This window comes from Prunus persica, chromosome G7 (assembly GCF_000346465.2).
Source record: "Prunus persica cultivar Lovell chromosome G7, Prunus_persica_NCBIv2, whole genome shotgun sequence".
NCBI lineage: Eukaryota > Viridiplantae > Streptophyta > Magnoliopsida > Rosales > Rosaceae > Prunus > Prunus persica.
The window spans coordinates 9,786,090-9,807,860 of record NC_034015.1 but is presented as its reverse complement, the minus strand read 5'-3'; the positions used below and the strand labels follow the sequence as shown (position 1 = coordinate 9,807,860).

Below are 21,771 nucleotides of genomic sequence, written 5' to 3'. Positions count from 1 at the left end.
TTCATGGGCCACCCCCTTTCTGGGTCAGTTAGGATCGTTGTCCCTGGCGCCGCTCGTAGTGTTGCATCGTCTATTGCTAGCACTGGGCCCGTCCTTGGATTTATGAGCTTTACCTCACCACTGGATTTTTCACTTGTGCTGGGCCTTCCTCGTAGGTCGTTCCTGACCCATTTGATGACGCGTCCTAGAAATAATAGAGTACACTAAAGCAAAGGTAAAATCGAAAGGAAAATGCAACAAGTAGTGAACAAAACAAAGCAACCTAAAACAAAGCAATCTAGCAGGTGAGGTGAAGCCCATAAATCTAAGGACGGGCCCAATGCTGGCAATAGACGTTGCAACATTACGCGCAGCGCCAGGGGCAACGGTCCCAACCAACCCAGAAGGGGTTGGCCCATGAAAAGCTGCTAGCGGAGTCTTGCGATGGGGGAGGTAATCCGTCGGAGGACGATCATCAGGGTGCATACCCTGGAATAGTTCGTAGCCAGCTGGATCAAATCCCTACTCATCGTCATAGTCATCCGGCCCCCCCTACAAACCGGTGCTCAGGGAGCTATTGACCTTGAACCCAACCGTATCTAAATTGCCTGGCCATCTCGACCTTGATCTGCTTGGTGTTGGCTTGATGCTCCTCGTCCGTATTGCGTGCAACATCCACCAGTTCTTGCTTGAGGTGGTCAACCTCCATCAGTACAGTGCTTTGGCCGCTTCTTTGTCATAAAGTACTGACTACGCCTGCAAATAAATACCCTAAATTTCTCACACTCCATCCGGCCATATCACATTATCCAAATCATGAAGCACATGAGTGACATCTTTTGATTTTCTTTTTTTCTTTTCTTTTGTTGTTGTTTCTTTTTACAAAGAACGTGGAAGGAGGGCTAGGCAGAGAGGGTTGCATTCTGACCATCACAGTGAGAAAAAGTAACCCAGGAAAGAAAAAACCCAGCACCCCAAGTTCATTATGCAGAAATGAGCTTATTGCCATAAACCAACCCAATCCATAATGCCTTAAGATTAATGAGAAAAGGAGGTATCCATTCTGAATTTGAACAAACCTATTAACTAAGCAACCCCAAGCCAAGCCCATTCAAAACCAAAATAAAAGGCAGAGGAAGTAAAAGTCAAAAATGAAGCATTGAACCCCTAAATCAACCTCACACATAGAAATCATAAGAATTTGAACCTCAAAGCAGCTATAGAATCCCACCATAAAGTCTGGTATCACTTTATAAATGCCATTTTCAGAGTGTCAAGCAACCTAATTTGATCCATATGTGACGTTTAAGTAAATCCCCCTAACAAGAAACTCATCCAAACACATAACAGAAATTGTTAAGGAGAGTTATAAATTATAGTGTAAGAACTAAGAAGGAATGAACAGAAGAATGATTTGAAGGAAAATCAGAAACTGATGACGGCTTCAATTAAAAAACGTTGCAAGTATGCAACTGCCAACAACAATGGAATCTAGAGAGTTCCTTAAATTGAAAGGTACAAATCTGAATGAATAATAAAAAAGCCTTGCACTGCATTTACATGGATGCTGCAGCTGCAACACCTGGAATTGTGTGAAGCCCTTTAGTGTTAGTTGCAGCGAGTCTGCCACGTCCAATCCCACCGCTCCGCTGTTTATGGTCATCAGAGTCTCTCTTTCTCCCACTCAATCTCCTCGTGGCAGCTTCATCCACATCAAAACTCAGCGGAGTTATTCTGTGATTGGGACCCTCCTCTCTGGTGTTGGATCTTGAGGTCCAGCTATCGGTGGAATCAGCTGAATTTGGTTCCCACGAAGAAGAAGACAAGCCCCAGTGATGCTGTTGAGAATGAGAAGTGCCACTCACAAAGCTGTTGCTGCCAGAAGATTCTTGGTCCTCCATATCTAGTAGGGCCCCTCCTTCCAATGCACCAGTGCCCCTTCTCACTGTCACATACTTGTGGAAGCTTGGTTCCATTAGATCATCATTGACAACTACCTCAGACTCCACAAAGGGTCTTTGGGCTGATCTGGTATGCTCTCCCTACAACATTATCATTAGCATTCAGTGAACAATTGTAGCCGGAACCAGGAGTAGTTTTCTTGCTTATTTGATCTGTAGGGGTGCTTTTCGTTGCAGAGTTGAGGTCGGCAACTGCTTCTAGGATGGAGCAAGCCTTGGTTACACATGGAGGGACTGAGACTACATTAGGGGTGTTCTGCTGGTGGAAATTTATGTATGTCTTGGAGCAATAATGAAGTATATAAAGACGGCGCAGCAGGATTCGAAAGGGTGGCTGTTTCAGGATCGAAGTCTAGGTCTCTGGATCGCCTAGAGGACCTGCTTCTTGTTAATGTTTGGGGTTTCCCTTGTGGCTGTCCCTTAGCCTCTTCCGCTGGAACATTCTGCTGCCTTTCCTTTGATGAGCAGTTTGCACTCATAGCCTTGTTGCTGTCCATTGTACTTGTGCCGCTGGTTATGTAGTTAACACCATGGGGAACAGTTCTGTTATTGTTAATTTCGAGATTCGGTTTTTGCATTGGCGCCTGCAAGATGATTAATCAAGCTTGAGAAAACAAGTTCATAGCATAGTCTGTTAATATCTTGATAGTATAAGAGGCTAGCAAATCCTAAGTCAGCTTAATTATCTAAACTCTATGATATAAACATAATGATAAATAACCAATACAATTGAAACCTCTCTCAAATTCTCCCTTCCTATTCTTGTCTCTCATTTAGTCTAATATACTCTAGATCTATGATAATGGTAGAGACGTTTGCATATAATACAGTGGAAAAGATAATGGAGGAAATGACTAGAAGTTAAGCTTACCGGATTCATTAGATTGGTGGGTTCCTTGACAGGAATGTCCTCTTCATTCTGGATTTCCCTTTTGGTTCTGTTGTTGGTATGCGCTTGTTGATAGGCAAGGGAGTTAGGATCAATCTCAGCCAATGGGTTCCTTCTGTAGGGCGATTGCTCTGCTTTTCTTGAAGAGCTGCGGCTAAGTGAAGGTTGTTGTTGCTGCTGCTGACCCTCATTGGGAGCCCCTCTAGCATTTGCTCTAGCAGGAGATTGAGCACGGGGAGATCCAACATTTCTCTTCACCGAAACCCGCTTGATGGTAGCTGCAGATTCTCCATTGTTAATGTGGGTTGTCTTCTCCATCGTCGCCACGGAAGAAATGGCGGCGGCAGGGACCGAAACCATCTTTCCTGGCCTGTTATTCCCATTGGCATTGGCATTAGCATTAGAAGAAGAAGAAGCAGAGGGGTTTTGTTGGGAAGATGAGCGCTTGCTCGGGGATCGACTAGTTCGTCTCTCTCTGCTGCTGGATCGCTGCTGCTGCTGCTGCTGGTTTCTTTCTCTGCTTGGAGTTCTCCTCCTCCTCCTCCCTTGAGAAGAAGGAGAAGAAGGCCTTGACCTCGAGGACTGGCGGTGGCGATGGATTTTGTCCGCCGCAGACATCCCATCAGCATCAGCATCCTCGTGACAAATTTCATTGACATTGACATGACCATCTACAGCATCAAAGTCATAGCTCCTCTTCGAACCAGAATACCTTCGATTGTGCCCAGAAGAGTTGCTGCGGCTGAGCCTTCCACACTGTAGAAGAATGGCGTCCAGTTCTTCTTTGTTGCAGCTCTGTGTCCTCACCCGCTTCACAACCTTGTCAACGTCATCCACCAATTCATTGCAAGTGCCAGTCTTGGTGGTACTATTTGCAATCTGAGGTGTAGGAGGAGAAGCAGAGGCAGCAGCAACATCAGCCCCCCCATCTGATACTGATGGTTGTTGTTGGATTTGATTTTGGGGAAGTGGGCTTTTTCCGCAATCTCTGTCTCCTCTACCGTCGTGGCTCTTGCGGTGTTTGATGATGAATACCTCCTTCTTCACTTGGACTTGGGTTTCTTGATCTTCTTTTTCTTCTTCAATTTGTTCTTGTTTTCGTTCTGGCTTCTTCGCCTTCATCTCAACCAGACCTGGCTCTGCTACTACCGAAACCGATTTGGGCTTGTTCTTGTTATCATTTGGATCTTCACCCACTACATAGCCATAACCAGTAGCAGCAGGAGGAGGAAGAGGAAGAGGAAGAGGAGAGGAGCTCCTCTTCTTCTTGCTAAAACAAGTACCCATGGAGAATGAGCTTGTGGGGTATCTGGGGTTCAAGCCTAAACTCAACCAACAGAGAACAGAAATTGATGTTTTGATGTCGAAAGATTGAAAATTTAATCTAATCTAATCTGGGTAAATCAAATCACACAAGAAGAAACCCAATATTGGATGAAAATCCTAAAGAGAAAACGGCAAGACAAAGAAAGGTGGGGTTTTGAATTATATTAGAAGAGATGAGGCTAAGGGAAAGACTTGGTGATGGTGGTCCTTTGTCTTTGCTCGAGAAAATTTCAAAATGGTTTCTCTGTGGCTTTAGCCGTTGGGGATTTCATCTATCTTACCATTTAATTTAATCCAGAGGGAGAGAGAGAGAGAGAGAGAGAGAGAGAGAGAGAGAGAAAAGGACAGAGAATTTGAAATGAGTATGTTTTGCCATTCCACTAAAAGCGACTGAACTCCTCACTCTCTGCTTATTTTCTATTTTCCCTTTTTACCACTCCCTCTGTCAACAAAATAATGCATAGCAAAACTCCATGAAAAAAAGTGATGCATTTCATCAAAAAATTACTTTCATGCAGAAAAATCCATAGACATAGAGGTAGTTTGCAGAGGAAACAAAGGCCAAAAACAAAACAAAAACCCAAAAGAGTTTTTATGTCTTATTATAATGTCAAAAATTCACAGAAAATGCCCAAACATCAAGAACAGAAGTCAAGGGATGAGATGGGTTTTTTTAGCTAAGAATCTGTACAAATATTCCCCAGCTCTGTTTGGTCCGATCTGCACAAGGGCAGAAACGGAAATTAACAAAAATGCTTCAGCTCCCTTGGAAACCCAAAACCACGTGTCAGGCTAGTCGCGCGAATAGCAAACGCCATTTGAAATAGTGAGATGCGGACGGGCGGGCGGGATGGCTAATTTGAAAAATAGAGCCGTTAGATGCGGAGAGAACCGTTGGATGGAATTTTTCCGGCCCTACTGATTAATGAACACTCACGGACCCACCACCACCAATTTTTTACTCGCTATATATTTTTATTTTTATTTATTTTTTTGTCAATATATATATATATCTTTGCTAGCTTAATAAAGAAAGATATCGTAACTCATGAGACAACTTTTATAACTTACAAACATTTATATGCTCTCTCTACTTTCTTTTTTTGATTCCAAACTATGATGCTTTTGATATCTTTTTACAATTCAACCAAAAAAAAAAAAAAATCTCTCTTTTCAGTTTTTGCAATATCATGTATCATTTCTATTACATTTAGTGTCCGATATATTATTTCTTGTAATAATTTGAAACACTTGTAACACTACATTTTCATAATGTAAGTTACTAATTATATATATATATATTCTTTAACAATTTTTTATACTTTAAAAATTACATATTGCTAAGGAGAAGAAAACAGAAATTAACAACTTCATTACAAAATAAGAAAATATAAATATGTTTAATTTTGAAAGTAAAAGCAATCTTTTAAATCAAGTATACATAATGCATTCAAATCCAAGCCACAAATCGAGGCCACACGTTTGGTGGTTTGGAAAGACTAGGGCTAGGCATTATAAATTGTAAATCGGTCAAATTAATCGAATCAGATTGGACCAAATCGGTCAATTTGATTTTTTATTTGATTTTATTGTTTACAGTGATAAATTGGACTGAATCAATCAATTCGGTCTAACTTGCGGTTTGAGTATTGCCGAACCACTGATTCACCTGGACCAAATCAATCCAAACCACTGCAGTAACATGTTCTCTTGTGATTTATGTGTGTAATCAATATATTTAATGGATTCCTAGTTAGTTATTTAAAAATATATATATATTAAAGTGTTTTAACCCTAACAGATATGTTGCCCTATCTCTTTCTCTCATCTTTATCTGCACACCTCCATCTTCGTCTCCACAAGCCACACCTCCATCTTCATCTCGCCAAGCACGCCTCCATTTTCATCTCCTTAAGCCATGCCACCATCTTCATCTCCTCAACAGGGGGCGGCCTTGAGGGTGTGGCACCACAGCACAAGGGCCCCAGTTTTTAAGGGCCTCAAAAATTTTTACGTGTATATTATGGATATTAATATTATAGATATTATATATATAGTTGAGTGTGCATAAAAGTAACACAAGTGTGTATTTGGTTGAGTCGGAATTCATCCCCTTATTTAAGTAGGCTAGGTTTGAGTTCATATTGTGTCATTCCGTAGTTGTATTTTTACATTTATTTATTTATTGTTAACAATAGAGGAAAAAAAAAAAAGAGGAAACACGTCAAGGAAGAGGAAAGCAATATATACAAGCTTTATCTAATGAAACAAAATTTTTTGGAGGGTATATTTTCACCCACTCAAAACGAAACAAAAAAGTTCATGTCTTTTTCCTCTTCAATTTTCTCAAATTGAAACATTAAAACTTTTATGAATGTTATTTATGATTGTTATTGCATGCTAATAGATGATGAATTTTAGTTATTAAAAAAATTATTTTATGGTGTTAAGTTATGACAAATTTTTTTTTATAAATATTTTCATATTAGATTGAGGGCTCCCTATTTAAGTTTTGCACAGAGCCCTCAAATCTCAAAACTGGCCATACTCCTTAGGCCACACTTCCATTCTCTTCTTCAAATTTTCTCTCCTTCTCTGTCTCTCTCAATGGTTTCTCTCTCTCATCCACCTATGTATGTTTCTCGCCACTTTCTCCCTTCTATTTATATCTCCATTGTCAGATCTAGTCGAAGCCAAGATAAATCTCGGCGTTGCCACGAGAACCAAACTGCAACCAAACTGGTGGTCTGGTTAATTGGCATCATTGGTTTCTCCTCCCGTTGGTTCAACATTTCAACATCGAGGAGTCTGGTTCGGTGTTTGGTGAGCCCCTCACGACTTGCATTGGTTCGGTTGCCCAGCACTAGAGAAGACTGGACTATTTCGATTAAATTGAATAGCAATCTAACATATATAATGTATGATACAAGTCCCATATAGGTATGTGAGATCAAAAGAACTCAAATTCATTCCAAATTGAGCCACCGAAGATGATGAGGAATAAAGAAAGAGATTACGTTTGAGAAATAAGAAGTAATAAGCCCAGAGAAAAGATTATAACCTCAACTTTAAGCCCAAACCCAATTTTATCCATTTGAAACCTTTTAGAAGCCCAACCTTTCCAACCCAAAACCCAAACCGCTAAAACCCTCCCGTCCTCTCCCTTACGCCACCAAAACCCTCCATAACCAAAAACCACCATGGACGAAGAACACCACCACGACCTAGACGCAGAAGCAATAGAGCCATTCAACGATGGCGCAGACATCTGCCAGCAGCTCATGGACCGTTACGCCAAGTCCTCGGCTCCGCAGCACCGCCACCTCCTAGCCACTGCCGCCGCAATGCGCTCAATCCTTGCCGCCGAGTCGCTTCCTCTCACTCCACCGGCCTATTTCGCCGCCACCATCTCCGCCATCGACGACATGTCGTCTTCCGCGTCCCAGAACCTGGACCCCACTGGCGTAGCGGCGCTGTTGTCTTTTCTGGCCATGGTGCTCCCACTGATGCCTCCACGGAGCGTCTCGTCAGGGAAGGCGGGTGAGGCCGTATCAATGTTGATTGAGCTTCTGGAGAGAGAGGAGGGGCTGGCCATGTCCAGCGTGAGGGCTTTGATAAAATGTTTTGGGGTTTTGGTGGGGTTTTGTGATTTGGAGGATTGGGGATCCATCAAATTGGGTTTGGAGACATTGCTCAAGTTCTCCGTCGATAGGCGACCCAAGGTGTGCATAGAGCTTTCTGTCTGTATTCGTGTTTTGTAATTTGCTTCTTTGTTTAATTTTGTAGGAGGTCTTTGATTATGTTGTTGTTTACATATAATTAGCATAAGTGGGTTTAAAATGTGTACACTTGGTGTGAGCCGCATAGGGAGCATGAGCTTTGTGCATAACAGCTTGGTAGTTTGGAGGACTTCTATATGGAAAGTCAAAAAAATTAATGACTATTTGCAAACCATAATGACAATACAAGTATTTTATAGTAAGATTGTTTAGAGCTAGCCTTGGTCTAATAGTAAGATTGTTCTCTGGTGAGTTGGAGGTGAAAGAAACAAAAACAGCCTCTCCGCAAGCTGGGTCTGACCATTTAAGACCTTCTGATAACAGGAGCTTTGTGTATTTGCTACCCTTTACTAATTGAAGTTGGATTATTTATATCTGGAGAATTTATGCTCCTAGTTTCGTTGTTGCAGGTCCGTAAATGTTCCCAAGATTGTCTTGAGAGTGTTTTTAAGTTGCTCCACTCTCGTGCTGTTATCAAGGAGGTGAGCAAGCTGGTACTGTCTAAGCTCAAAGGTTACATGCCTTTAGCAGTTGAATTAAGTTCACGGACTAAAAATGGACCTAAAAATCTAGAGGTCCTTCACATGCTAAATGTGGTGAAGCTTACTGTTCCCTTTCTCTCAGCAAAAGTCAGTTCAAAACTTCTTTCAGAAATGAATAAGCTTGTTGGTTCACGGTTCTCAGCACTCACAAGGCACGTTCTCCAAATTATTGAAGCATTATTTAAGACCTCAAGAGTTAATGCGATTGTTTCAGAGACAGAGGAGGCTGTAGCTTCTCTTGCTTCATTTGTGTCTAAGGGAGATAAGAACCCCTTGGACACTGTCATGTCTGCAGCAACCTTACTAAAATCTTCTGTGTTCATACTAAATACTGGTGAATCAACATTGTGGATTAATAATCTTCCTCTAGTTTGCGGTTCTGTGGCGGGTATGCTTCTTTATTGTATTTACTATATCTAGACACTTTGACGCTCCTTTATTAAAGTCAACATCTATGGGTTAGCCAAATTTTGTTTTTTAATATTTTCATTAGTCACTAACAAAATCTTGTTACAGTTGAAATATAGTCTTGAACGCTCATAAATTGACTATTCTCATCCTGTGATTTAATATCATATATCTTTAAGGCAACTGGCATGATTGGTGGAGATTCTTCTCCATACTATATTGCCACTGAAGTTTCCTGGCATGTTTACGTGCTTTAATATGAAGCTATTGCAGTGTTCTTTTGTAACTTGTTGATCCATACCAGTTTGCAAGATGTTAAGCATCCTTAATTGTTTGTTGATGTCAAGCTTCTTTTTAACGGTCCTGTGATTAGTTTTTGCGCTACACTATTATGAAGAGTATAAGAAAGGCATATCTGTTGATGAACCTTAATCTGCATTTCTGACCATGTACATTGTGCCTGTTAGTTGAGGTTTTTTGGGCTTACATGTTGGTGGAGGGTATTTGATATACGTCATATCTATCAATAAATTCTTAACCAAAGCTATTTTTTGGTATAGTCGTCATGTTATGCACTTACGGAAATTGTTTCTTGTGGCCCTCTAATATGTTGCCTTAACTCATCTAGGTCTTTTGACTTCTGAGGCTAGCACTGCAGCACATGCTTCAGGTATTTTGCAAGAGCTGATAAGCCAATTTGTGGATCAAAGAAGTTTGCTGGTGGGTGAAAGCCAATGTTCTGAAGATGGAGGACATGAGACTATGAAAGCAAGTGCATTAATATCAATATGCACTATTTTTGAGGATTCCCTTAGCACTTGTAAAGGATTGCCAAATGAGCATCTTTTGGACGTTATATCTGCTTTGTTCCTCAAGCTCGGTATGTATATATTGATGATTCACATGATTTTTCTTTTTATCAGGGATTTGCATAACTACTATATAGCCATATCATTATTGTTATTATTGTTATTAGTTGAATACTAACACTGGTGCATAACTCCTAATGAGGAGGAGAGTGTGGATCATGTCTTTCTCCCTTGTACTTTTTCTTTACAGTTGTGGTGGAAATTGTTTAGGGAGATCAAATCTAGTTGGCATATCCCAAAGGGCTGTTTTGAGTTTCTGAACATCAAGTTTGTTAGAAAAATCTTTGGGGATTGTAGGGTGCGAGGGTTGATGAACTCTGGGACAGTGAGGTTCTGGGCAGCTTTCTGAGCATCAGTTTCGGCTGATTTTAGGGATTATTTTCATTCTTCTATAATGTTGGATTTGTTAGCAGCTGTGAAGTGAGACTAGATTTTTTGAATTTTGAGTGGTCGTTTATTGTATTTTCTCTCTCTCTTCATATTGTGGATTCCTTATCCACTCTTTGTAATTAGATTTCCTACTTTAATCAAATTCTGTTTCCCTTTAAAAAAAAATTAGTCGAATACTTCATTCAGATATTTTGCTAACTTTTCAGTTAGTTATTGTAGTTCATGTTAAAAAAACACATTGCATTGTTTGATATATTTAGGTTTTTTTGTAATTTTGCAGCTTTGTCAGCTAACTTCATGACCTCGCATACTCTTTGGGTTTATAATGGTTTTTGCATTGATTATTGTGGTTGTGTCGTTCCATTTTTTAAATTAATCAAATTCCAAAGTCTTTTCTTCTCCAAGTGGTTAGAACTGTTTTCCACTATTTGTATCTTACATTGTTTCTTTCACTGGTAATTCAATTTCTAATTGTTACTCTGGATGTTTGGCTGTAGGAGGAATCTCCTATATCTATATGAAAAGTATTCTTCTCAACCTGGCCAATTTAATGACCCTTGCTAGTGGGGACAAATCTAACACTGATCATGTAAGTCTGAATCGAAAACTTTTTGGCATTTGCAATAATGATAGCGCTTTGGTGCAATATTCCACTAATATTCAAATGTTATCAAATCCGATAAAGTCAATTGGTTGTTGGTTCTGGATCCAACTTCTCATTTTCTGCATGCTTGTGTCCGGGTGCAGTGGAAAAAAAATTTACAATCATTGGATGTTCTTAAATATTCATTACTTTTTTTGAGGGTGTTGCAGCTGGGAATTGACAATATTTATTTGATTTTGTGGTCTGTTAAGTGTATCTCTTCAGAAGGAAAATGAAAAAGAAGAGAAGATAGATGGGCCGTGGGCGGATGTATTTACACACACATACATATAATTACCCTCTATAGGATCGTTATTTAAGGATTTGTTTTTTACTTGGTATCACTTTAGGTGTGTTTATGTATATGTATACATGTATATATATATATAAGTACAATTATTCTCAAATAAGGTTGATTTTCAAGAATTTGTTAGATATGAATAACCTAAATGCGCAATGGGTGAGATGCATCTCAACCAGTCAATTTTCATGTTTGATCGACTGGGTTAAGGAACAATTCCTTGTTTAAGGATCTTATAAAATAATCTCTCTCTCTCTCTCTCTCTCTCTCTCTCTGTATAACGGTTTAATGTCCCTTTTATCATAACTTGCAGCTTCAGAAATGTATTGGAACTGCAGTAATAGCTATGGGACCAGAGAGGATTCTTGAACTTTTGCCCATCTCTCTTAATGCTAGCGACTTCACCTGTTTAAACATTTGGTTGATACCTATTTTGAAGAATTATGTTGTTGGAGCATCATTGGGTTACTATTTGGAGCATATCATGCCTCTTGCGAAATCCTTTTGTCGGGCCAGTACTAAAGGTATTGTCTTCAAACTATTCATATATAATTTGCAAAAAAAAGTATAAGTTCAACACATGCATATATGGATTTTTGTGTCTATGGGCTGCTGTGATGCTGCAGCAGGATTTAGTTCTATCCTTTCCTGTCCCCGTCTATACTTCCTCTTTTTTGGCTTAAATATCTCTTTAATGAGGATGGTCTTGTACAAAAATGATAAAGTGCAATTAATCTAGAGAGTTTCTTTTGAGTTTTTTTTCTTTCCTAATCATCTTTATTTTTCTATGAAATAGGAGTGCACAACATACATCATTATGAATAATGAATTTAATAAGAAATATTTTAACTTGTCCTTTTGGTTTGCACGGATACAAAAAGTATGCTTCTTACTTAGATTCTTGAAAAAACCTTTATATAACTTTTTCAACAACTCTAGATTCTCAGCTTTTCATTACATAAATTTCAATTTAAAGCTTACCCGTTCAACTCATTAGGTGACATCCTAGTCACATGAGAATAAAGAGAGGTCTAAAATAAAAATACTAGTGGCCTTCTTGCTGGTTCTTTTTGTTTTATTGTTTTTTTTTTCGATGATAGGAAGATTTGTTCTTACTATTTATCTTGAAACTTTCTTCGAAACATGTTTTACCTTTGTCATTAGTCTCACCACCTCTCTATGAGATGAGTCTTTTCCTCTCTGGGTATGATGAGGAGTACAAATGCAATGAAGTGAGGAATAAATTTTTCTGTCTTAAACCCTATTCTTTCCTCTGGTTTTCTTTTATTTTATTTTAAATTTTCAATGGCTTCCATAAAATGCAATATGTCACTGCACATAAGTCACCCGTTTCTGGACATCACATTTTCTTTTGCTCCTTTTCCAGTTAAAAAGTCAATAACCAGTCAAGATCTACAGGCTCATGCACGTGATCTGTTGGGATTGCTACCTGCTTTCTGTAACCTTCCAACTGATATATGCCAAAAGTTTGGATCTTTGGCTGAGGTTTTAGTGACATTTCTGAAGGACTCCTTAATGCATGAAAATATTGCAGTTGCCTTGCAGGTGATTTCTCCTTCACAATAATTAGAATCCAAATATTCACTTAAAGTTTGTTATTGTATTCACGTTTCCTATTGTATTTGTGTTTTTTCTTTGTCTAGGTTCTTGTAAATCAGAACAAAAGCGTACTTGACCAAAAAGATGGTGGTGGTGAGACAAATTCCTATGATGTGAACAAAATGTTGCCAAAGTTCGAACACATACCCACTTATTCAAAGAAAACTGCTACCAGAAATATTAGGGCTTTGACATCATGTTCTGCTGAGTTGCTTCAGGCCCTAACAGACTTATTTCTTGATTCACCGCCTGGGAAGCGTTCATATCTAAAGGTTTTTCAATTTTTCCCTTGTTTAAACTTTATTAACTAGCCAGAAATTGTCAGCATAACCTCAAACCAACTGGTTTTAAGCTGTTTAGTTTGCACTATGTGGGACGCCTGTGTACTCAACTGTAGGTGAAGCACTTTACTCTCCACTAGGGTTGGTCTTAACTAGGTTTGGTTCACTGTCCTGAATTTCATAGTATACATTGTTGAATCAGATCCAACTCTGGTACAACTTTGGACAGCTTTTGACGAACCTGGATAAATTTTCTTATATACATATATATGTTATTTGTCTCCATGTTGACTCAAATAATATGTATTTTAATTTTTCAGGATGCCATAGGATGCTTGGCTTCAGTAACTGATTCGTCCATTTCCAAGAAGATTTTCGAATCATTGCTCGAGAAGTTCCAGTTCAAAGATGGTGGGGATGAATTTGGAAAGGTGGAGAGTCATACGGATGCATCATCTAGTGAAGAACAACGCAACCTAAGTACTAGAGAGAAAGATGCTCAGAGGTAAGCTAGAGACTTTTCTTCCACATTGTATGGAAGTGCAGAAATTTTATAAGTGAGGTTTGTCTGTTTTGTGGTTCTATAATTATGCATCGAGTGTTCATTATTTCATTTAAGGACATATTTATGGGGCCCTTGTACCGAAAATTTAAGAATGAGCTTTACATGTTTCAACAGCTTGATATCCTTGTTTTTCTTTCAGTTTTATTTGCTTGGGTTGGGGTCTGAGTGTTTTGGTGTCATTTATAACAATCTCCTCTGTAAGATGTTTAAACTTATAACTAGATCAGATAAAGAATTAGCTAACTCTCACCAAAAGGAAACAGCACTTGCTAATCAAAAGCTCAAGCTATCCTCCTTCTGATCATCTGTACAACTGTTGTCTTTCTATAGCTATAATCATAATCATGATTGTGTTAGAGACTTTCCACTTGATGACAAATATACTTGGCTCTTCATTTGTCATGGTGTGAGGAATCTATCTGTTAACTGCTTTATGGATCTATCAATTAATTATAAGATGGCTAGGGTGTCCAACTTAGGTGTATCCGGTATTTGAAATTTTATACTTCTTATTACAAGAGGTTTTTCTTTAATGAACAGCATCACCTTTTTTGATATAATAAATATGGCTCCTTCCAGTTCCAAATATAAGTTCTCTGTCAAAATCACTGCCACTGCTCAAGCGACATTGGAGTCGTTGCAAATGTTAAGATGTCTTAAAGAGCTATGACGACTAGTTCTTTCCTTGTGATAAATTGCATTGATGATATCATCAAATTGTTTTATTTGTTTATTATTTTAAATAAGTGATCTAAATTAGCTTTAGTTTTAATACAGATGCGTTATAATGGAATTAGCATCTTCTCTTGTTAAAGGAGCCAAGGAGGATCTCATCAATCTAATCTATATGTTTGCTAAAGATACTTTACAGGTATAAGCTGATTTTTACTGCTTTCATGGCATGATTTTTATTTGTACATTTTATTGTTTTTGTTGATGTTTATTTCTGAAATCATACCTTATTCTGTATTTAGAATGATGACGAGGTAGCGAATCGTGAAGCATACAATGCCTTGAGCAGAATTCTAGAGGTTTGCACTGATATCTTGGTTAAACTTTCCATGGATAACGTTTTTTGCTATGTTCATGGCTTAAGTTCCTATTCCCTGTATGTTTGAAACTAATGCAGGAACATACTTGGTTCTGTTCTTCCCAATTTGCTGAGTTGATTGATCTGTTACTTGGTTTGAGATCTCCTGTTGATATCCATTCTCTAAAGAGTCGTTTCGCTTGTTTCCAGACTTTAATGATTCATACTTTGAAGGTCAGAATTATCTCTTTACGAATGTCATGCATATCTATCATTTATAAACATTGTAATTTGCCATTGTTCTTGATACAGTAGTAGAGGTCACTTGGGGGGTGTATTCAATTCAAACTTTTAATGACTTTTATAGAGTTTAAAAGTCTGGAGGTATTCAATTTAGACTTTTAAAGAGTATTTAAAAGTCTAGTGGTATTCAATTGTGACTTTTAAAAAGTATTTAAAAGTTTGGTGGTATTCAGTTATGACTTTTATATAGTATTTAAAAGTTTGGTGGTATTCAAAAAGTTAATGACTTTTAAAAAGCTTATTAAATGAATGACTTTTCCATACTTTTAAGGCTAATTATTAAGAGCAAAAGTCTTGCCAATTTAYTWGTGACTTTTATCAACTCTATGAAAGTATTTAAGAATTTGTCATCTCTATGAAAGTCACTCACTTAAAAAAAGTCTTAATAAGTATGAATGGGATACACCAGAAAAGTGCTTCGTGTGGTACGGGCACATGGATTTTTCTGTGTAAAAGAAAAATATAGAGAGGACATGTGACTCTAGCTTTTCCATCTTTGTGTATTTCACTTTATCCACTCCTTTCCTCCGATCCTTTTTATGGTTGTTTTTTTAATTTCCTAAATCTCCTTTTCTATCCTAATTACATGAAGTTCTGAATTTACCCAATGTTATGGAGAACCTAACTGATCGTTTATAATTGCATGCACCTCTGTATGAGCTTATTTCATAACTCAAGATGATAAAAGTAGACATTAGTATTATTGTGAGGTGTGACAAAAGTGGTGTGATTGGTCTGATGCATGCTTCAATGTCGACTTTTTAGTGTATGGCTTGAAAGCATTTGCTAGGTTGTTTACTATTTTGAATTGCATAAATTATTTATTATGGTCCAATTTTACTACCATAAAGTAATCTTACGAGTTGAGAACAACTTCCCCCAGAAGTTGTCCAAAATTCTCTTTTATCTCATGTGATATTGGAATTGCTAAACTACTACCATTTTCTTTATGCAACTTTTAACATCTTGCTTGGTGTGATTGGAAAGAGTAAAATTATTATCCTCCCGTCCACTTTGTCCTTTTGTCATAATTCTAATTCTGGATACTTTCCAACTCAACGGTTTTTTTTTTTGGTTCGCTTATTTACTGTTTCACCCCCTGGAACTCGAGCTCACTCTCACTTAAACACCCGGAATTCAAATTTCCTCACTTTACCCCCAAAATCTCTGAAAATTGATGAAATTTTCTCACCTTACCACTTCCGTCCATTTCCGTCCACAAAACCGTTAAGTGTGCTGAGGTGGCATGAGCATTCTAGTAATTTTAGCCCCTCTATCTTTTCTCTTCTCTCTGCCTCTCTCTCTCCCCCATCGCACCCCACCCCATCCCCTCTTCTCTCTTCTATTGCCTCTCTCTCTCTCTCTCACACACACACACACACTCTCTCTCTGCCTCTCTCTTCTCTCCCATCCCCTCCCCAGACCCAACCCCCAGCGCACCTCCATCGCGCCCCACCCATTCCCTCCCTCCGCCTCTCTCTCTCTCTCTCTCTCTCTCTCTCATCCCCTCCCTAGACCCAACCCCCAGCGCACCCTACCCCTTTCCCTCCCTCTGCCTCCCCCTCTCTCTCTCTTCTCTTTTCTCTCCCGTCCCATCACTCTCTAGGCCTCTCTCTTCTCTCCCCTCCCCAATCCCCATTGCACCCCACCCCTCGCATCTTCTTTCTTCTCTGTGCCTTTTTCTCACTCTCACTCTCTCCGCCGAGAGAGAAGATGAGGAGTGGCTGTCGAGGAGATTTTTTGAAAATTTTTTGAGTGTTGGTGGTTTGGGTGTGTTGAGTAATTCCATGGAGGGTTAGGTCTGGAGTGGGGGTTGGGTCTGGGAAGGGGAGAGGAGAGAAGAGAGAGGCAGAGAGAGTGATAGAGAGAGATAGAGAGAAGATAGAAGAGAGAAGAGAGAAGAGGGAAGAGGGGGAGGGGTAGTGTGCGATAAGAGTTGGGGAGGGGAGAGAGAGAAAGGTCATTTAACGGGAAAATAAGACTGTTGAGAGGAGGGGTTAACATTTGAGACGGAGTGGGAGAATGGGGGGTAAAGTGAGAAAATTTGAGTTCCGGGTGGTTAAGTGAGAGTAAGCTCGAGGTCTAGGGGGTGAAACAGTAAATCACCTTTTTTTTTTTCTTTTTCTTTTTTTTTTACAACTCTGTCCCATCTGTGCTGGTGTTATAACTTCATCTCAGCTTTCATGTGCTATTTGAAGTCTTGGTGTGATCTTATAATTGGTTTTTAATGTGTAGATTTTTGCACTCTCTAATTAACAACTCTTTTATCCCATTTGATTCTTTATTTTGTGTAGAACAAATTTATGCATCTTTGTATTTCCATTGCAATTGTATAGTGACAATTCAATGTCTCATGACCAGACCAAGGATAACTTTTGCTGCAGCAAGTAGGGAAAATCATGTGTTTTTTTCTGTCATCAATATGGCGTACTAATCATACTTTTTCCGACATCTTATATTTGTTCTCTGTTAACATCTTTACTTTTTCTGCCATGTGCATTGCAACAATGGCCATTTTAGTGGGATTAAGTGGTCAATTGAACACTTAGTTTAATCTTTATAAATGATTTTTGCAGGTAGACTCGGAGGTGGAAAATTCAAAGTCGTTTCTTATTCTCAATGAGATCATAGTAACGTTAAAGGATGTAAGAACTCTTTTGAGATTTTGATGATTCGTTCATTGTTTTGATATATCCTTGTGTTATTGTTCTTCTTATGTTGTTCCACCTCTTTGTGTTGTCCTAGCTTGCTCTGTCATCAACTTTTTGAGTCAGGCTTTGTGTGTGAGCCTTTTTAATCTTCTGTTTGCCTGATTCTTTATATGGGCTGTGGCATATCCAAGCTGTCATGGTCTAATGATTTGTATTTAAGACTAATCATCACATGTAATTTTCATGATATAAGACATGGATCTGTTAATAATTTTTGGTGTTTCTTGATTTGTAGGCCAAGGATGAAGCAGTTAGGGAAGCAGCGTATGATATACTCCACAAAATAAGTGTTAGCTTGAGAGACACATCATGTGTCAGTTCAGATGGACCTTACCAGAAGCTAATTAACATGGTAAGTGGTTTGCTTATCCCACTTGAAGTTCTTTTATGAGTGATATAGCTTATAATGCTTATTTTCTTGAGGCAAAATGCATCTCTCTGCTACTCATTTATGTGATAATGCTAGTTTTGTATTGTGCTCAAATGATTGGTGGAGGAATCTAGTTATATTGTTAAATTGCTTGACTGGATTACATCCAGACGTATGTATATATGTATCTATATTAAAATTTATTTTAGTGTTTTTAGTTTTTCTTGGTTCAAAATTTTTTAGTTTCTTATTATGTTTTCGAGTTCTTGATTATTTTTCTGAGTTTTGTAACAAACTGAACATGATAAATGTTTATGCTTCTGCTCTAGGGGGTGTGTTGGAAATAGAATTATTTTGTAATTAGGACTCTCCTAATATTTGCTTTCCCAGTTTGTTTAATAAGGGTGATCTAGTTTCTTGATTTGATTGTAATTTAATTTCCTCTTGGATTCTCATTCTCTTTCTATTTTCTCAGCAGACTAACTGTACATCCTGAAAAAAAAAAAATTCATATATAAGTAATATGTAGAGAATGGAAACTAGTATGCTCCAATCCGTCTTCTTTATGAGCGTTCTTGCTGACATTAGGACCTGGTTCTGTTCTGCTGTATGTTTATCAACTGATTATTTTACAATATTCAGATAATGGGCTATCTTTCCGGTGGATCACCTCACATAAAGAGTGGAGCAGTGTCTGTGCTATCAGTGCTGATGTATAAGGATACAGATATTTGTCTTTCGATGCCTGATCTTGTTCCCTCTCTTTTATCTTTGCTGCAAGGGAAAGCACTAGAAGTTATAAAAGTGAGTGTTGTTACTTCTGATGGCATTTGTTTTTTTTGTTTTGTTTTTTGTTTCTGTTTTTGTTTATGCTAATGAGCTTCTTTTTGGACCTGAAATGCTAATGAGTTAGTTGCTGCACATTTAACAGGCTGTTTTGGGCTTTGTGAAAGTACTAGTATCTTGCTTACAGGCTAGACGTCTGCAAAATCTTCTTCCTGATATCGTCAATGCAGTTCTCCCATGGTCACCTGTCTCGAGACATCATTTCAAATCAAAGGCACGTACATATTTAGCAATAATGCTTTTAGTGGCTATACAAATGCACACACATATTTATGTTTGTAGAATGTTTATCCATATTCACATTTTTGTATGTAAACATTTTTTGTTTTTTGCACCTTGATCATGTTTGTTTTATCTACAGGTCACAATCATAATGGAGATTCTGTTAAGGAAGTGTGGTACTGCAGCCGTTCAGTTAGTTACGCCAGATAAATACAAGAATTTTGTCAAGGGTATTTTGGAGGTAATTTTCCTTTTATGTTTGACATGTTGAGTTTCCATATATTGAACCTTTTGAAAAGGTGATTTGATGGTTAAGTTCAGGATACCCATGTTTTAACACGTGCTGGCCAGAATTAAACCTTCATGTCGCACATAATACAGATTCCTCTTTTTTATGATTGTTTCCTATTATTGCCTTAATTTTCACATTGTAATGGTATCAAAAGAAAATTAATCATTTAGTTTAGCCGAATTTGTTGACATGTCTAATCTGTTGATTTGAACTGATTTGATGAATCAAATTTCAATGTGTTACGTCAGAAATTGAATTTACTGTGCAATGTAACTGCAGAGCCGCCATAACAAGAAAAGTTCCAATGAAATTGCCACAACCGATATAGGTACAAGTCATGAAGATTCTTCAACCAAAAGGTCTGATCTCATTGTACTGACCAGTTGTATTTGCCAATTTACGAACTGTATTTAGTTTACATTGTCTCACTGCTGTTGAACTCTTTCTTAAAGGATGGAGGATAGAAAATGCAAGGGATTTGGTATGCGACCTGAAAAGAATGGATCAATGGAAAATAGAGCAAGAAAAAGGGTGAAGAAACACATGCCCAGCAACCCTAGAACCAATGAGCTTCATGTGTCTTCTGGGGGTGGACTGAAGCGTGCTGGGAGAGGTAGGCAATCTGATGGTGTAAAATCAGTTAAGGACCAGCCAGAAAGAAGTGGAAAGACAAACAAAGAGAATTATAATAAAGGGCCCAAAAGTGGTCGCAAGAGGAAGATAGATGAGACAAATATGAGCAAGGATTCAGCTGGGAGGCAGAGACCTGGCACTAATAGTAATAAATCCACCAAATTATTCAAGCACAAAAAGGTTGGGAGAAAACAGTAGATCATTGATTAGGGTTGTCATTTTTGTCCGAGTAATGTATGATTAACATGTGTATGTCTAAATTATCCAATATGAGTTGGGACGATATTCTTAATATGACATCATGATATGAATCTGATATGAACATTGGGTTCGGGTTGAATACGAATGTGGGGATGACAGTTGTTTGTTGACAGAATCTACGAGTAGTGTTAGTGTCAAATTTTGTATTATATAATGATCATTCTTTTATATATTTTCTTCATTTTCATTTGGGCAGCATTTTTATTTTGTAGCTAATGAGTGATGTTTGCAAGGCATTTGTAGTTGGAAGTGGTTATGAACAATTAGAGTGCATATGCGGTTCTCTATTTAACTCCTAATGACACTTTTTCTTTTGGACAGAACTCCTAATGACACTTGTCTAAACAAAACAAAAAACCCTTAATAGCATCATTAGATCTCAGTGAAAACCCTAAACCCTTCACCTCCCTATGACCCTGGCCTTTCAGCCCAAGATTTACAAACTCTCCATTGCGCTCTACTCAAACTCTAGCCTTTGATTCACCAATAATTTGTGAGTCTTCACCATTCATTAAAAGCTCCACGCAACAAGTATCTTTCATATGTATATCATGGCCATACAGCAAATTAATTTATTCATTTTAATAATGATGTTTCTTCTTCCCATTCCATTTTCTTTCGTAATTCAATACCAAGCAAATTCGTTAGTGATTTGCATTTGTGTAATTGGTGTTAATAAATGTTTTTTAAAATTTATTTATACAAACTAATAGAAGTTGAGGGGGGTTTCTCACACACACTACCAACTAAGGTATCATGGGTTCGAACTTGAAATCATTGGTTTACAAGTCAATGCCTTTTTTTGCTGGGCTGATGTGTTATTGATTACTGTTTTTTCTTTCTATCTCTTTTGCAAAATTTATTTCATAACAAACAACCACTCTGAATGCAGATTGTAGTGTAAAGTAACTCAAAAACTTTCGAATTGAAAACTCCTTTTTTTATAATTAAATATGTGCAATTATTTCTAAGTTGTAATGTACTGTGAGTTCCTTGCTATTAATTTTACAAAACTTTTTTTTGGCTGATCTTTCAATCTTCATAACTAATTTAGGCCCTGTTTGGGATTGCTGTCACTTTTAAAAAAAAGTTGCTTCTGCTGTGCTTTGAAAATAATTAGCTGTAAAGTAAAGTAGCTCCATGTTCGGTAAATAATATTTTTAAAGTGCTGTTGGTACTAAAAGCAGTGCCAAAACCGTTTGGTAAATTTTAATATAAAATTGTTGTAACTGTGAATAATGACTAAAATAGACATGATGTTAAAAGTGTTATGTACTAATTATGTGGTGGTAGTGGTAGTGGTGGTGATGAAGGTGGAGTTGGTGGTTGTGGTAGTGGTGGTGGTGGTGGTGGGGATAACGATTGTGGAGGTGGTGGTGGTGGTGGTGGTGGTGGTGGTGGTGGTAGTGGCAGCATGGTGGTGGTTGTGGAGGTGGTAGTGGATGTGGAGGTTTTGGAGGAGGAGGAGGAGGTGGTGGTGGAGGTGGAGGAGGAGGTGGTCGTGGTGAAGGTGGTGGAGGAGGTGGTGGTGGTGGTGGTGGCAGTGGTTG

The 21,771-nt window shown here is 38.3% G+C and overlaps 2 protein-coding genes across 2 annotated transcripts; one reads left to right on the top strand and one right to left on the bottom strand.

Annotated features, from left to right (window-relative positions):
• LOC18771482 (uncharacterized protein At1g65710) lies at window positions 1,324-4,517 on the bottom strand. The gene is given in 4 exon segments (XM_020569523.1): window positions 1,324-1,995; window positions 1,997-2,211; window positions 2,213-2,524; window positions 2,812-4,517. Coding segments are annotated over 4 exon segments (2,292 nt in total). The 5' UTR covers window positions 4,117-4,517; the 3' UTR covers window positions 1,324-1,535.
• On the top strand, window positions 7,097-20,410 carry LOC18771037 (RRP12-like protein). The gene is made up of 18 exons (XM_020568794.1): window positions 7,097-7,877; window positions 8,345-8,864; window positions 9,513-9,764; window positions 10,641-10,732; window positions 11,401-11,611; window positions 12,475-12,653; window positions 12,752-12,979; window positions 13,309-13,493; window positions 14,331-14,424; window positions 14,528-14,584; window positions 14,683-14,817; window positions 17,463-17,531; window positions 17,833-17,949; window positions 18,610-18,771; window positions 18,899-19,027; window positions 19,175-19,276; window positions 19,607-19,686; window positions 19,780-20,410. The coding sequence occupies exons 1-18, from the start codon at window positions 7,356-7,358 to the stop codon at window positions 20,156-20,158; spliced, it is 3,513 nt and encodes a 1,170-aa protein (XP_020424383.1). The 5' UTR covers window positions 7,097-7,355; the 3' UTR covers window positions 20,159-20,410.